The following is a 17000-nucleotide window of genomic DNA, read 5'->3' as shown; positions in this document are numbered from 1 at the left end:
GTAATTTCTGGTGACCATGTTTTTTCCTCCCCAAAATATTGTGCGTAACTGGGAGGGTTATTATAACTCAGAAACAGATGTGGGGAAAGGCACCCACTGTGGCTCCCCTGCTCGGTGTGTTTGGCGCACAGCAGCATCCCCTCGCGATGCCCACGCTGGGGGGGGCTTCATGGCTGGTGCCAATGGAGGAGAAATTTGGGGAAATCGCTGCAGCTGCTGCATGGTAAGGGGGGAATCTCTGGGAAATAAAAAAAAAATAAAGCAAGATAAAGAAATGCCTATCTGCTGTGCTGTAGTTTTCTTCAGAGGCACCAGGTGGGACGGAGCTGTGCTCCCCACAAGGAGCCTGCATGAAGCTGGTGGGATGGGAGCAGGGATGCACTTCCAGTGCAGGGATGCCTCCTGCACCCATCTGCTCAGTGGGTGTCAGCTGGCAGGAGCCTCCAGGGGGGAAAACCAAAACAATATGTCTGTGTGTTCCTGCTGCTGTTGGGTACCAGGGTGGGGCCTAGGCCTTTCATCCCGCACTGGAAGAGAACATATTTCCATCAGTATGTTTTGGCTGCAAGAACCACAGGTGTCTGCAGGAAGGTGTGGTGGCTGGGCAAACGGTCATTGCTGCTTTGAGTTCACTTAAGACAAAATAAAAAGCCTGTGCTGCAAAAACAACCAGCAGGTTTGGGGTTGGCCCTTATGCTCCTAATATTTTTTTTTTTTTTCCAAAACACACAAGCTTGGGGGCTTTGGAGATCTGTGACTTCTCCTGGGGCCTTGGATGGCTGGGACTTCTGGGATTTTGGAGGTCTGGGACTTTGGAGGTCCGTGACTTGCCTTGAGATTTTTTGAGGTCTGTGATTTTGGGGGACTGCGAATTCTCCTGGGGCTTTGGGGGTCCATTACTTCTGCTGGGACTTCGGAAGCCTGTGACTCCAGAGGTCCGAAATTTCTCCCGAGTGGGGGAATCTGTAAATTACCCTCAGTGCAGAAGGAGGCAAAGGCGGCCGGGCCAGGCAGCACCACCACCCTTCCTGCCACTGCACCGCTCCGCAGCCCTCCCGGTTTTCCAGGGATGCGGGAAAAAAAATGGGGGAAGCGGAGGAAGGGGGAGGCGCGGGGCCGGGGAAACCGAGCCTCCCCGTGCCGTGCCGTGCCGTGCCGAGCCGCACGGGGAGGTGCCGGGCCCCGCGTCCCCGCCCCTCGCCGCCACCGCCCGCCCGCCCGCCCGCCCGGCGCTGGGAGGGCGGCGCGGGGCTCCAAGATGGCTTTGGCCGGGCTGTGCGCTCTGCTCGCCGGCTGCTGCCTGGCGGCGGGCAGCGGCCCCGCCGAGGCGGCGGCGGAGGCGGCGGCCAAGGAGCTGGAGTGTAAGCTGAAGAGCATCACGGTGTCGGCGCTGCCCTTCCTGCGGGAGAACGACCTCAGCATCATGCACGGCCCTTCGGCCGCCGAGCCCAAGCTGCTCTTCTCCGTCCGCAACGATTTCCCCGGCGAGATGGTGGTGGTGGATGACCTGGAGAATACGGAGCTGCCTTACTTCGTGCTGGGTGAGCCTCCGGGTGGGCCTGCCGGCAGCGCCGGTACGCGGCGGGTCCCCTCCCCTCCCGGCAGCGGGACCCGAGCATCCGCGGCCGCGGGGCTCCTCCCTGCGGCACCAGCGTGCGGGTACCCTGCAGCATCTCGGCCCCGGTGCCGGTTCGCCCCGCTGCAGCATCTCGGCCCCGGTGCCCGTTCACCTCGCTGCAGCATCTCAGCACCGGCTGCAGCACCAGGGTGGATGCTGGGGAGATGCTGCAGGCCTGGGGTGCTCGGTGCCTCCCCTGGGTTGTCGTCTGCGGGGCTCATCCCCAGCTCGGTGCACGGTCACTGGCGGCTTGTGCTGGCAGGAGGCCCGCAGTCTGCTTCCAGCGTGGCTGGCTGGAGGTGAGGGTTTCTGCTTTGTCTGCCCCTGAGCGGAGTCACCTTCCCTGCAGCCTGGTGAAAAAAAACACTTCGGTGCCAGCGTTTCCCATCCCACTTGTGTGTGCTGTCTCCAGTACTCCTGCCCCCAGGTTTAGGCTTTGGCCTGCTCACATAGTCCAGGTGGTTCCCGCCCGTTCTAGCCAGGCCTCTGCGCTTCACCCACTGTGTGAGACTCATCTGCCCAAATCTGATGGGCTTCTGCAGTTTTCAGACCGCAAAACAACCCCAACGATTTGCTCCTTTGTTCATGTTGGGACCAGAGCAAGGCCACTTGTGCCCAGGGACTTGCTTCCCTCCACACCACCTGGAACAAGGTCACTGAGATTTTTAATTTTTAATGATATTTGTGCAGAATACCAGCTTCCTACCACCACCCACATGTAACCCCCCTGCCCCAGGCAAATGCCGCCATCGTTTTTCTGCCAGTCCCGTGGGGGCTGTGCACAACTCCTGCAAGCCTTGTCCATCTGTTGCTGCTCCAGCAGGACCTTGGCTACCTGTGAAGTTTTTAAAATGCCACCCTTGTCTGGATGTTGTCTCAAAAATGAGGCTCTGGCATGTTGTTGTGCATGGCATTGCCCCTCTGTGCCATCTTCAAGTGCAGGCAGAGTATAGCGGTGGCCACAGCCTGGATTTTCTCCCCAGTGCTTCATCACCTCCATGGCCCCTAGACACCCCTCTGTGGAAAAAAATCCCCTGGTCCTGGGTGCTGTGCTGGCTTGGGGCAGCGCTCACCGCTGCATGGGCATCCCCCTTCTCCTGTGAGAAAGGCAGAGGCAGATGGGGGGCTGTTGATGCCGTGGGATGGGGGTGGTAGGCACGGGGACAACCAGGGACAATTTGCTTGAGTCCGGGGGCCGTGCTGCCCCCCCCGAGTCCCCCGGTACAAGTCCGCGCCCTGTGCTGCGGGATGCTGCAGCGGAGGCTGGAGAGCGTTGCTGTGGCAACGGGGCGGCAGCGCGGAGGATGCAGGGGGACATGCAAGCATGGCCGCCAGCCCTGCGCTGGTTTGAGACCCCCAAAGGCGACCGAGTGCTTGTCCCCTGCCCCCCTTGGACCTGCTCCCAGGCAGCCGAGCCCCAATGGGTCCTGTGGCCTGGGATGCTGCCAGCGGGGAACGTCTGGGCAGGGATGTATGGCTTTGATCGGGCAGGGGTCCCCAGGCGTGGCCCCTGACTGGCGCTGTGGGGATTTCCCCCTGGGATTTTTCAAATCCATGAAGTGCCATACGCCGGGCAGCACAGGAAAGGGCCTACCCGCCCTGACAGACCCTTCTGCACCCAGGGCTTGTGCTGATGACGCCAGGCAGGGGTTTGCTTTCACCTCCTTCTGCTTATGGCCACCAGACAAATATGAGGATGGCTGGCCCCGTGCCAGCGCACCCTCATGTCCTGGTGATGTCCGGGCTCTCCTGGACATTACTGCCTGGGACATTGGTTCCTTGAGAGGCTCTGGGTGCACGGGGCTGTGCCGGCCCCCGGCACATCGGGGATTGGGCTGTGGAGACACAGAGGTGGCTCCAGTACCAGTCTCCCTGCCCTGCATGCTGGGGCTGGGGGCTGGGCTGGCAGGAGGGGGCACCTCACGGGCGCCCTGTTTGCCAGGGTTTTGGCTTGCTGACTCCTGGGAAATGCCATGGTAAATCTCCGTCCCTCCCCGCAAGAGAGGGGCTTGCTGTGAAGCCACTTTGCCCTGTGTGGGTATTATTATTGTTGTTGTTGTGCTGCTTTGCCGTGTGTGTATGGGGGTCTTGTTGTTGTTATTGTTGTTGTTGTTGTTATTATTATTATTTATTATTATTATTTTAAATTGTTATTATTACTACTATTAGCCTGGGCACTGCTTTCGTATGGCAGAAGCTCTGAAGTACACGGAGCTTGCAAGTGGCAGACTTAGTAGCTCAGAGGCTGCATCTTCTGGAGCTGGAGAGCCCCCAGGCCCAGAAATCCGTGGGGCAGAGGGCATCACTGCTGGCTCTGTGCACTCAGTGGGGACGTGGCCACGTCAGGTTGGTGTGTGGAACCGGTGTCAGTGGCTGTGTTTCCACAAGGCTGGCGCGTGGCTGAAGGACACGCATTTGAGCGTCCTTCCAGGAACCTGGCTTCACACAGTGCTTATTGCACCGTCCCGGGCAAACCCCAGACCCATTAATTGTGCCCAATAACGTGTCGGAGCGGTGGATAATCCCCACATCCACCTTTCTGCCTCTGAGCCAGGCCTGGTTAAGGGTGTTTCTGCTGGGGAGGGAGCTAGGGGACTGCTCCTTCTACTCTTGGCGGTTTTCGGATTCAGGGTTTTCAGATTCCCCTGTGTACAGGGAAGGGGCCCTCAAGGGGGAGCTGCCCTTGCCGGCTGGCAGGGACTTGGGCCAGACCCCAGGGTTCTGCCCCCCCAGGCCAGGGAGGGCCTGGCTTCGGGCTTTGAGCACCATGAAGGGCAGGCAGTGCTGCATGGGAGCTCCTGGTGGTGGCCATTGGTCACCTTGGCTCTGCCACATGGGGTCTCGAGCAACTCCCTCGAGGTTACTGCAAGCCTCAGTTTCCCCATTGTCGTGGTTTGGGCCAGGCTGGCCATTAAAACAAATGACAGATGGATGCTCTCTTTAACGTCTCTCCAAAGGTAGAGAAGAATGAGACAGAGAGACTTATGGATTGAAAAGAAAACTAAAACTACTTTAATGAGATATTAATAATAAAAAGAAAAGACAATAATATTGAAAGTAATGAAATGTATACAATGTATGCAACACCAGTATCGAGCTCCCAGGATGACGATCACGTCACCAGCAGGCACTGGGAAAGGCCCAGGCTGGACTCAGCCGTGGACGGAAACTGGATTCCCTATCTGGAGTCAGGAACACAAAGATCAGGATCAAAGGCAGATGGACAGACAGGGTCCTCCTCAGACGCTGGCAACTGAAGAAAGAGGCTGACCCCTTTCATCCCTCAGCTTTATACTGAGTGTGATGCAGATGGGCTGGAATGCCCTGTTGGTCAGTTTTGGGTCACCTGTCCTGTCCGCTCCTCCCTGCGAGTGCGACCCCTCTACACTCTTCAGCTTCCGACCCTCCAACTTGGTACATAAAAAAGTTACCTGACCTTGGTTGTTATAGCAATAAGTATAAGCAGGAGCCTCTCTGCGTACCATCCCTTGGAATTTACAATAAACATCAGACCAGACCGCTAGAAGTGGACACCGTCTGAAAAATATGCTGTAAATTTCAGAGAGTTAGAGAGGCTTAACTGAAAAGTAAAATTACTGAAAAGAAAAACAGTTCTGTTTTACCTTAAACCAGGACACCCATGAAGATGGCGGGAGCGTGCAGGGAGGTGGCCGTGGCAGGGACTGCAACAGGGCTGGGGGGAGCAGCCAGGAAAGGGTCAGGATCGGGGAGCCCAAGGGTATCTGGGTGTCATCCTGCTCCGATCCTGCCTGTCCCCATCGAAACCCTGCTAAATAATTCAAGTGCTTTCAAGCTTGGCTGGCGTTCGTGGAGACTGGTGTGCTGGAAACAGGTGGTTTCCCCTGCCTTGGTGGCACCTCCCTGCCCTGGTGGCCGATCTGGGCATCCCACTGACAGGCACATGGGTCAAAGCTTTTCCCCCCCCCAGCTAGAGATGTGCTGGGGTCTTTGGAGAGCCACATAAGGTGCTTGCTAAAAACAGAGTGCTGGGGCTGTGTGTTGAACTGGGCACGCCGAAACTGGCTGTCACCCCCCACCCCGACAAGATGTTCCGGTGACATAATCGACTTAATGAAGAGTGCAGAGGTTGCGGGCATCCCATCACCACCGGTGGGCAGCATGGCAGGGATTTTGATGGACCCCTCCTGAGCCAAGCTCTGTGGGGGCTCGCCCATGCCAGCGGGGATAATGAGGAGCCGGGGGCTTTTTGCCGACCTCGGGGTCTGTGGGAAAGACATGCAACTGGTATCCATCCCATTCGTGTGTTGGCTTCTTCAGTAGCGGTGAGCTGCAGGGGCTCAGCCAGGGTCCTGGGGGGACACGTTTGCTTTGCCTTGCCTTGATCCACTGCCCTGTGGCTTTAGATTTATATTTATCTTTACCCGAGAGGGTGAGGATTGCTTGTTGCTTGCTCTGCATGCACCATTTTTGGGTCTCGTCCCCTCTTGTGGCTGTCCTGGTGCCAGAGTCAGGTGTGTCAAGCGCGTTGGTGCTCAGCCCTCTCAGATGTGGGGATCCCGTGGCTGTTCCCACGTTCCTCCAAAAGCAGAGGGATAGGTTTGGGGATTATGACCCCTGGTTTATGATGAGGGGAGGTGCTTGGGCAGGGCTTTCAGCTGCTTCGTAGGTCCCTTTGCTAATGAACAGGGCACATTTTAATTGTGCTGGCCACCTTCATGTGCATGTGCCGTCTCGCTGCCCACGTTTGCTCAGGGGGAGCTTGGTGGCACACCATCCCCAGGTGCATTGCCTGTCATGCTCCTACCCATAAAAATGCCCATGGTTTTATATGCATGACCTCAAAAGGGCTGCGACACCAACCCCCCTGTTTTGCTGCGGGGGTTTTTTCCCACCTCCTGAATTTTCAGGAAGCGGCAAGGGCGTGGGAGCAGGGATGGGGCTGCTTGCTGGTGCGCACCCGACTGCTTGCATTTAAAAGCACCCAGTTTCATCCTGCTTTAAGTCAAGGAAGCCTCCATTTGCAATGGTCACCTTTCATCTTCTTTCGTGTTTGTTGCATTAGTTGTGTTTTTTCCTGAAGGGAGGCCGAGTCTCACTGGTTGGTGGCCATTAAGAAATGCTAATTACCAGCTCAATATTCCATGTCTGCTAACCTTCACACCCCCTTCTTCCTTGCTGCTTGGCTTGGCAGCATCCATCTGCATTTGATATGTCATTAAGCGGATTCACACTCCTGCAGGCTGATAATTTTTTGGGCCCCATCCTTTCCAGGTTACAAACTGGTGAGCAGGGTATTTATTAGCATCCTAGCTTCCCATGGCCCCCTGGGCTCGATGGAGATTTGCAGTGCCATTAAAAACTGCGCAAAAGACAACGTCTTGGACTCCCTTGCCCAAGTAATGCACCAGATATTTGAAAAGCGAAGTCTTGAAATGCAGTTTTGTGCATAAAATGGACTTGAGGAATGAGAAAATGGAGCTGATGGGTTGAACCCGTTCTTTCTGGACACTGGATAATTCAAGATCTTGAAATACCGGATGGCTTCCTGTGTCCTGGTTTTTTTTTCCTGAGCATGGAGGAGCTAAAGGAACTTTTTCTGCCCCCCCAGTTTCCAGCCCAGCTGTCATGCCCTGAAATGGGGGCAGTGCAACCCCTCACCCTCTGACTCGCCCCACTCCTCATCGCCTTCACGGGAGCCTTGGCAACAGAGGATGGTAGAAGGTTCTTAACTTCAATGACTTTAATAGATTATCATAAACTCAGGCCTTAATACAAGCTGTCATGATTTCAAATTATCTTACTTTTAAATTAAATAGATCCCTTTTTAAATACAAAATCAATTCTAATTTTTTAGAGGGGTGAGATTTTTCAAAGGCACCGATGAGTTGGGCATATTTAACTGCTCTTGAATATCTCCCCGAAATATCTAATCAATTTTTTTTTTGTTAAATCTCTGCTAAGCTCTTGACTGTGCCGGTGGATGCTGTGGCCATGACTTCCTTGGGTTAATTATGGGGGGGATAGCACAGGGGGTCGTGGGGGCCATGAGATAGACTGCTGCGGGGATGCAGGCTGCCACTAATCGGGCTGACGGGTGGCTGGCACGCCTGCCTGCCCCAGCTCTTCTTTCAGGCTGCGCGGAGAGGCGGCAGGATGTGACACCCGTCATCTCTTATCCACAACCCGGGCATCTCCCTGCTGCCGCAGACTGCAGGAGGTGGTGTCCCCCCCACCATCTACCCTCACCCCCCAGCTCCTAAATGGCCCCGGAGGAGGGAAGCAGGAGACAAGGGGCTGTAGGGTTGTGTCATTATTATCCTTTTTTTTTTTTTTTTCTTTCACTTCCATGTCAGGTGGGAAGAGTATCCCATTGGGTTTTGATTAGGGGTTACTTGGCCCCACTCCTCTTGCCCAGGTCTGGGCACCAGCGGTTAGTCCCAAAGCTGGTGGCATGCAGGGCAGGCCTTTGGTCCTGGCCCTCTGTGGTGGAAAAGCGGGTCTCAGGGTGGTGTGGTGCTGGTTCCCAGCTCAACTTCACTTCCAAGGGAGGCAAGGACACCCCAGTAACACCACTGGAGCTTCCCTTCCCCATCACACACCCTATAAGACCAGGGTGCGGCAGAGGGCTGCAGTGGGGCTGGTCCCACCGCTGGACCCACAGCATCGCTCTGGTGTGAACCTTGCACCTGGAAATAGGTGTAATGGTGAAATAATGGAGCAAATATTAAGAAATTCTTAAGTACCTAGAGAATAACGGAGTTAAATTATATCAGAGGAGCTCAATTGCCTTGCTTAGATTGATTGAATTACTAAATGAGCCTGACTAATGGAATGGAGTGGATATATCGGACTTTTACTCAAGATCCTGAAATAATTTCTCTAATAAGATTGTGAGCCATTAATTGAACTTGGCTTTGATTCTGGACACTGTCGCATGCACTGAAACCTGGCAGTATGATCTGTGTTCCCGCGTGCTTGGCCAAGGGGGCGGCCGCCAGCACCTCCCAGCCAGGCAGCTTGGAGGCTGGCCAGGGGCTTCTCTGGGGGCATCCCAACCCACCCACACCAGGACCTGCGGTGGGGAAGGCACCCCAAAAATCCTCCTGCCTGCTGGCAAAACAGCCAGGGCTGTCCCGTGCCTGCTCTGGCAGCGGGACATGCTTAATTTCCTTCTGCTGCCAGCAGCTGATCACCTGGCCAGAGTCTTAACCCCTGCTCCTGTCACTGAGGGTTGAATTTGGGATGGGTGCTTTGGGGTTTATATCTCCAAATTCAGGGGTACCACCTCCTTCCTACACTCTCCTGGAGTGGTTGGTGCTACTGGTGGGATGCCACTGATAGCATCCAGAGCACTGCCTGCTGCCCAGTCTGCGGTGTGGGATGCATCCCTCTCCATTGCTTGCCTCCTCCTTTTTCCTCCATCAAATTCAGCCCATCACTGAGACCTCAGTGCTGCTGCACCTCCTTCCCTCTCTGACGCTTCAATGCTTGCTTTTTGCACTGGAGTTGCCCTCTTGAGTGCTGGCAGCAGAGGCCAGTGTGCCCCCAAAGGTGCCACCAAGGCCTGCGGGCTTGCAGAGCTTCCAGCAAAGCAGAGAGGGACCAGCGAGGGAATGCATCCTGCCCCGGACCTGCCTCGGAGCACCTGGTGGGGGAGGACAGGCTCATCTAATACGGTTTGAGTGCAAACCACTGGTGGGACCCCATTCCTGCCCTTGTTCCTGGCCATGCAATGTAAACCTGAGCTCTCCACAGCCCTTTTCCAGACAAAGGATGGGGCCAGAGCGGAGGAGGTGACCTGCTCTTAGCCACTAAATCACTGAGTGCACCCGCATGCCTTGTCACATACCCTCTTCCAGGTGATGGAGCCTCAGCTATGAGCAGGGGAGCCACTTAAATCCTAGTAGGCAGGGTGGAAAACACTGCAGGAAAGTGGGCAGAATCCCTGGGAGGAGCTCAGGGTCCCCCTATGGACAAACTGAGGATGACCAAGGCTCAGGAGGGAGGCACAGGAGGGAGGCACAGGGTGCACATCCCCGTCCTTATGGAAACCTTGACCCCATGCTGTGCCCATCACCGACGTGCTCTCTTACTGGGAGCAGAGGTTTCGGTGGCAGGGTGGATGTAGAGGGCCTCTTGTATATTTTTTCTTAACCAAGGGAAAAAAAAAAAAAAAGAAATAGGGATTTTGTCTCTGGGAACCCGTTGCCACAGCAACCATGCATCCAGCTGGCTCCAGCAGCAGTGGGGCTGGGAGGGAATCTCACTGACCCAGAAAGCAGCAGGGGGGAGCAGGCCGTGGGGCTGCTTGGCTTTTCACCGGCGGGTACCAGGGTCTGGCAGGGTGGGCAGGGGACTGCAGGGGGCCGGGCCCTCTGTTTTGGCGGGATGTGCAGAGCAATGCTCCTGGCTCCCTTTAATCGCTCCCAGCCTTAATTTCTCAGATCGCCTTCTGGCAGGGATGCTCAGGTCCACCCCCATTCCTGCCCTGAGAACTGTCCCACTTTTGGGGTCTGGGCTGCCCATGTAGGAGCTCCTCAAAGACCCCCAAAGCTCTGTGGCATGTTTCATCCCCAGGAACTGTCTCTGGACCGCACAGTGGAGGGGATCCTCGGGCAGCTGCACTCCTCCCTGGCACTATCTCACCTCTGCCCTTCTCTCCCCACACCGGTGGCATTTGCATCTGGGCCACATCCCATTTCCTACCTTTTTAGATGGTTGCTTAACCAGCTAAATGGAGGCTCTGAAATCATCTCCCTTTGAGTCTTGCCGCAAAACGGTTCTTCAAATGAAGGAATCTTTGCCTGGTGGGATTAAGGCAGCATCTGGATGGTGATGGCTCTGCCATTTAAGACTGGTTGTCCTTTTGCTTGCAAATTGCTGGCCTCTGGCTTCTCTGCAGCCAGCCTGGCTGTGGCCGGCAGCTCACCCCAAGCAGCAGCACTTTGGAGGCTGTGGGGTTTGTCTAGATAAGGGAAGATTTTTGATTGCCAGGTTCTGGCGCCCTGCTATGGCTTAATGCTGAGAAAGTGCCTGGAGGAGAGCATCCTCCGCTCCCGTGCACTACGTTGATATGTCTGATCCTGTTTTACTGCCCCGCAGCCGGGACATGCTTGGGATGGATGCTCACCCTGCGCTGCTGGCACTGAGATCTTTGGGGTCTAAGTCGACCTCACAATTTGCTTTGCTGCAGGGCTTTGTTTGCTGGTGACGGGCACCGGCAGGGGTCTGAGCCTGTGCTCTCAGCTATGTCCTGTCTGCAGAGCCTGAGATATGCTGGGGAATGGGCAGCTGCCTTTTTCACCATTTATATTTGAAGGAGGGGTATAGGATCCTTGAGGAACCCTCTAGCTGGTGGTGGCACATCAGTCACACAACTTCAGGGTCCACAGCCCCGATGCAAGAGGAGATATGGTCCCTTTCCTGGCTGGCTCTGAGGCATTTCAGTAATTAGGATGACTAACGAGCATAGCAGACCAAGCAGCTATGGGGGATGCAGAGAGCTGGCTTTGCTCCCGCGAGGAGCTGATCCAGCTGAAAACTAACCTGGGGGAGGAAGGAAGCTGGTGAAGGGTTGGAGAGGGTGGCAGCAGATGTTAAGGAGACCCTGCCTGTGCCCTTGCATGGACACATCGCTTCTGCTTGGTCTGGCAAGGGCTGTATTGCCTCAGGAGTGCTCCCCAAATCCAGTCCGTGGTCCAAGAGAAATCATTGCTTGGCTACCAGAGCCCTTTGGGATGGAGGTCTGCCTGATGGGCAGGGGAAATGGGGTACAGGCAGGACCTTGACCTTAGTTTTTGGGAGCAGCACCTCCTGTTCCTCTCTCCTGCACCCTCCCCCCCTGCCAAAAAACCTGTCTGCAATGTCACCATCACAACACAGTGACTGCCTGGGAAAGCAGATATTAGCAACCCCGAAATATCCCGGGGACGGGCTCTTATGTGATGGGAGACAGTTACCATGGAAACCTCCTTCAAATAAAAAAAAAAAAAAAAAAGAAAAAACCCTGAAATTTAAAGCAGCCCTTGTAGCTCAGAGGAACTGTAGACCTCATTATGGGTTTTGGCAACCCCCCTTTTTTCTTTTATTTGTTCCAGCTAAAAGCTCCAGGAGGGAAGGCAATTAATTTGAGCATCCCAAGGGGACAGAGAGAGGGAGGGCACGGTGCTGGGAGCCTGCTGCCTGGGCCAGTGGGCTCCTGGTACTTCCCGGCGCTGCTGCACCGCAATCAGCAAATGCCCTCCCACAATGGGGTTTCTCCACCACAGATGAAGCAGCAGGGCGTTTTTTTAGAAGAGGTGGCTCAAGGCTTAAACCCCCCCTTCCTAGCTCTGTAGGTGGAGGGTTTGGGATGGGCTGGGATGGTGGTGCGAGCAAAGGGTTCAGGGTGCTGCAGGAGGAGCGAGGATATGGGAAACGACTAGAGGGCACAGCTCCAGTGTGGGCTCGGCACAGGTTGGGGTGATTTGTCTTTACACGTGGCATCGGGATGTAGCGCAGTATCATGCCAGGGGGTCTCCTGTGGGGGTTGGCTGAGCTGGCTGGCTTCCATAGGGAAGGGGAGGTGCCTGGGAGAGGAGATATCGTGCTCCCAAATTTTCTTGCCAGGTTCAACTTTGCAGCTGTGACCACGGGGTCCTGGGCGGGGGCAGGGTGGGGAGGGGGAGGCTAAGTCCAGCTCAGTGAAGACTTTAAATTGCTGCGGTGCTCTCAGCATGTCCGCTCCCCGAACAATGTCCCCAGTGTCCGCAGCTGCTGGGGAATCTGCAAACATCAGGTTTGGACTGGAGAGCCTGCCGTGCTTCCCACTGCTCCAGGCTGGCCCCGAGCTCCTCTGAACGCTGCTTTCCTGGTGGCAGTCATGCTGGGGCAGAGCTGTTTTCCCATCCCAGAGCTGCACCTCCCCAACCTTTCCTCTATTTTTCAGACAGAAATAGCTGAGCTCTGGCTTTTGTGGCTTTGGTAGAGCTCTGGGGAGGAACAGCAATGGGACTCGAGAGCCCTCGTGCTGCTGTGGAACTGCTGGCTTTCTTGCTGGCAAAAGGGACAAGCCAGGGAGTTTGCCTTTGCAGACATGCCACACGTGGCCTGGGAGTTTGGGGGGAATTACAAATGCCTCTGTCAACGTGTGAGTGGGGAGCTGCAGGGGTCTCATGCCATGGGCTGGGATGTGTGTCCAAGCATCCACGAGCAAGACAGCGCCTGAAACATCCTTCCAGGGAAAAATCAAATCAATGTTATTAGCTCTTCAGCAGGAGCTGCTCTCTTCCCAGGTGTGCCATGCTCCTGGCATGCTCAGACCTGGTGGGCAGGAGAAATAGCTCAGCCTCCTTGGTAGATGGTGGAAGCACCTGTGAGCCAGGGAGGGGAATGCATTGCACGCATTGAGCCTGCACAGTCAACCTTGGACTTGAGCTGGCGTCCACAGCTTTTTATTACCATGTTTCCCCTTTTTCTTGCTTCTTGAGTAAGGCACATCGCTGGTTAACAGATGGAGGGCTCAGCTTAAGCTGCTGTGTCCCCACAAGTATTTCCCCTGAGGTCCTCCCTGTGCAGGCTGGCACAAACTGGGGTGAAGGGGTGTCCCATGGGCACTGGGGCTGGGGGCTGAATGAGGGATGCAGAGGTTCCCGGGATGGACACGGTACACATCTCCCCATGGGATGGTGGTGGTGTGGTCAGCCCGGGCTGGATCCAGCAACGTCCTTGTAATTAAAGCTCAGTGCCAGGGAAGAAGGGCTTTTCACATGCTGCGGGATGAAAGGCAGCATGTGGGTGAAATACAGCTGTGCCGGCAGCAGGAACTTGTCGGGATGATGGAGGGAGGGCAGGAAGGACCACGGGGTGGGAGGAGAGGCATGGTGGCAGGAGGTAGTAAATAACTGGAGGGACCATGCGAAAGCCAGGAGACATTAGGTGCGGTGATGAAGAGTGTTGGCAGAGCTGCTCACTAGGGGTGTGAGCTGCAGCATCCCTGGTGGTTTCCTGAAGCCACTGTGTCTGGAGCCCAGCAAAGCGCCCTTTGGAGCTAATCACCGCAGGAATTAATGGCTAGTTTCACATCAGGTGGCAGCATCTGTGTCCTGAGAATAAGCACTGCAGAGACCATGGCTGTGTATTCGGCAAGTTTCTGGCCAAGGAAGGGAGGAGGTGGCAGGCTTGCCCGCTGAGCCCTGGTCTCAGCAACAGCCACAGCCTGCAGGCATAAAGCTGAGCTGTGGCTGTAATCGCAGGAGTTTGCAGTTACCCTGTTCTCAGAGTCTGGAAGGGCTCTTCGTTCTCAAGATACCGAAAATGCAGCTCACTCCTCACCTTGATTTAATTTTGTTTGCCTATAGACATGCTGCTTATTTGCTAAAATGGGATGCTGCATCCCTTTGGCGCAGGAGGAGCGAGCAGCAGCAGCCTCTTGCTCCGAAACCCCCTGGTCACAGAGGTGCTGCCCTGGCCAGGGCGACCCTTGGCACTTGGCTGGGCTGGAGCATCCCAGCCCCATCCCTTTTTTTTTTTTTGCAATCCCAGATTTCAGCACCAGACTAAGAAAAGAAGTAGATTTTCCTCAATTTTTTTTTTTCCCCATGCAAATGCGAGGGAACTTTCTGCCCGTGTTTATGACATTGGTGTTTCCTTTTCCCTTCCAAAGGCGTGAGTGCTGCCTGAAAAGACAGGCAGGTAAATATGGCAGGGCCGTGCTGATGTGCAATAGCATTAGAGCTGATGGGTGCTGAAACTGAAGAGCGGCGTTACATAATTTGGACTGCAATGCAGAAACGCTTGATTAATTTTTAATTATCCAATTGGCGCACATATACAGCGCTCAACCTGGGAAGCAGGGTTGGCCCATGGGCACATGCGAGGGGACCTCACTGGCAAAGGTGACGGGAAAGCCTTCTCTTGTGTTCCCATCCCTCCTGGCATGGCGGGTAGAAATGTGTCCCCGTGGCATCGGCACGTATGGCAGGAGTGGGGCTGAGCCACGGTGGCTGGAAAGGATGCGCTGCAGCCGCATTGAGGACTGAGGGGTGGTCCCGTTGAACGGTGGGAGAAGGGATGCAGGTCTGCAAAGGTCTTGGAGGTTTCTCCAGGTAGCAGTGTTAGATAAATGGAAGACACCATGGTTGCTTTGCATCCAGATTTCCTGTGACTGCTGGTAAAAGAGCCCCAACCACCTCCTGGGGTGGGTTTGTTGGGATGTGGGAGAAATGGTGAAGGAGCTGCCATAGACCTCAGCTGTGAAGCACCCTTTTTTCCCCTCCCTATTTCTCCCCCTCTTTCAAATCCCCGCTCTGCACTTTCTGTCCTTCCTACAAAGGCAGCTGCCTCGGAGCATCTTAGGCTTCAAAGTTCCCAAAATAACAGAGGTTAAAATAAATTAGAAAAGAAAAAGTCGCTACAAGATAAAGTCAGTGCCCCACTTGAACCCGGGCTCAGAGCTTTAAAGTCCCTGCAAAGAGCACCCCGTGGTGTCCACGGTCGGACGTCTTGATGCTTTGGGGTCCTGTTTTCTTCCTCCTGAAGTCACAGGAAATTTGGCAGTAGCCAGGGTGAGATTGCGGGTAATTGCATCCATTGAAAGCCACAGGGGGTCCTGCTGCTTATGCTGCCTGGGGCGGGGGGGTAATCCATACAAGACCTGTCCCGGAGGAGAGGGTTCTAGTGGCTGCAGTGATGGGCAGGTGCGTGTGGGTGAGATGGGTGTCCCCAGGGCTGTGTCCTGCACCCACCAGCTCTGTCCTCTGGCCAGGCAGGGGGGCAAATGGCTCCTCACAGGGTGGCTCCATGCTCAACATGGTGCTTTGTGCCTCTGCTGGCTCCGCTGATTTATATAGATCATCAATGTGACAATTATATACACCTGCAGTTTTAATTACCTCCATTTTCGTCAGGCAGCAACAGATTTATGCCTCTATTCAGTTCCTGTAAATCTGAAACAAGCTTGACTAGACCCAAAAGTCCTCCCATTGATCACCACGCACTGGCTGGTCTCTGGCCCTCTTGACAAGCTCTTCTTTCAAGAGTGATAAATTTAAGATGCACAGTCAACTTTTTCCCCTTCTACATCTTCCTTCCTTCCTTCCTTTTTTTTTTTTTCCCCCGACTCCCCATTGTCTTTCAAAGCCTCTCCACAAACTTGAAAATGGAGCTTGAAAACAGGTAAGAGCTACTAAGCACCGAAGAACTTATGACATTAGGCTGCACTGGGCAGTAGCCCATGCCTACCTTCTCCCTCCTGGTATGGGGCCACCTATGAGGATTTGTCCTGCCCCCAAGACCAGCATTGGTCCCTACAGAAGAGGTAGGTGGATGAGGAGGACCACTTCTTGGAAAAACTCTTGGTTCTGCTGTTGGCAGGAGAGCAGACAGGGTTATTTTGATCCCATTTCACCCCAGGGAGGGCCACCTCATCTCTCCCATACCCCAGAAGACAGGCAGGTCCTGTCTCTCCCCCCAGGAGATGAGGAACAAGCGGCTGTGCTCGTTTCCTGTGCCGAGCACGAGGACGCCAAAATAATGTCTAATTCGCCTGACCTCTTGGCCTTGGCGCAACAGGCACTTAAACAAATTAGTCTGCAGGAGCGGGCTGAAGTTTACCCTTGAAGTGAAGTCCATGTCATCGCTGTAATGCATCCCCCCGCTTCCCCTGCCTGTCTCACCAGCACCGCTTCCTGACCTCGCCTGTACGATATGCTCCGATGTCTTGCTAAGTGCCTGGCAGATGGGCTGGAGTGGCCGGCCATTACCTTCCCTGCCAGCCCGCGACAGATATAAATAGCCCTTTGCCTCCCCATGAAAATCGTTGGCTGGCTTGGAAAGCTGAAGGTAATCTTGGCAGGCGTCTTGGGTCGGTGGGGTCTGATGGCACAGAGGGCTGGGGTTTGGAGGCGGGGAGTTGCTGCGGCAAGAGGCTGTCTCAATGGGAGGAAGCTGCCTTGGGGGTCTCCTTCCCCTAGTGATGCAGTGCCTGGAGGAGCAGGCAGGCTCAGCCACTCTTGAAGGGACATGTTGGGGTGGGATGCATCCTCGAAGGGTGGTGCGGGTAGCACCTAGCTGGCTTTGCAGCCCCCCACCATCCCCAAGACACGAGGCAGCGTGGAGTGCAGTGGGTTTGTGGTCCCTCGGCATGTCCAGCCGTGGCAAGTAACTGATACTTGGGGAAAAAAAATGTTAAAAACGCAGCTTGGTCCTTTCCCTACTGCTGAGGTCTGTGCCACAGGGATTTCTCGAACTGGGATTTGCCTCTAGGCTGTCTGTCTCGATAGCTGCTGGCGGCTTTGTCTTCCCTGAATTTGGTTCCTTTTTCAGTGCTTTCCTACTTTATGGTAGATGAAAGAGACCCTTTTGTTAGTTTTTACAGTCCTAATTTTTGCAAAGTGAGAAATAGTGAATAAACATTTCCTTT

General features: G+C 54.9%; 1 protein-coding gene across 5 annotated transcripts in view; it reads left to right on the top strand.

Moving 5' to 3' along the window:
* Window positions 1–1196: 1196 nt before the first annotated feature.
* The window catches only part of ASTN1 (astrotactin 1), a 65044-nt gene continuing 49240 nt past the window's right edge, over window positions 1197–17000 (top strand). For 3 of the 5 annotated variants that reach the window (XR_012588657.1, XM_074597364.1, XM_074597363.1), the window contains exon 1: window positions 1197–1541. Coding sequence is in view for 3 of the 5 variants with exons in the window: in XM_074597364.1 (XP_074453465.1) it covers window positions 1259–1541 (283 nt within the window). In the remaining 2 variants the exon portion in view is untranslated. The remainder of the gene's footprint in view (window positions 1542–17000) is intronic. The other 2 variants (XM_074597366.1, XM_074597365.1) reach the window with 2 other exon arrangements.

The sequence above is a fragment of the Larus michahellis genome, chromosome 8 (genome assembly GCF_964199755.1).
Source record: "Larus michahellis chromosome 8, bLarMic1.1, whole genome shotgun sequence".
NCBI classification, from domain to species: domain Eukaryota; kingdom Metazoa; phylum Chordata; class Aves; order Charadriiformes; family Laridae; genus Larus; species Larus michahellis.
The sequence above is the reverse complement of the archived record's forward strand: the minus strand, read 5'-3'. Positions and strand labels throughout refer to the sequence as shown.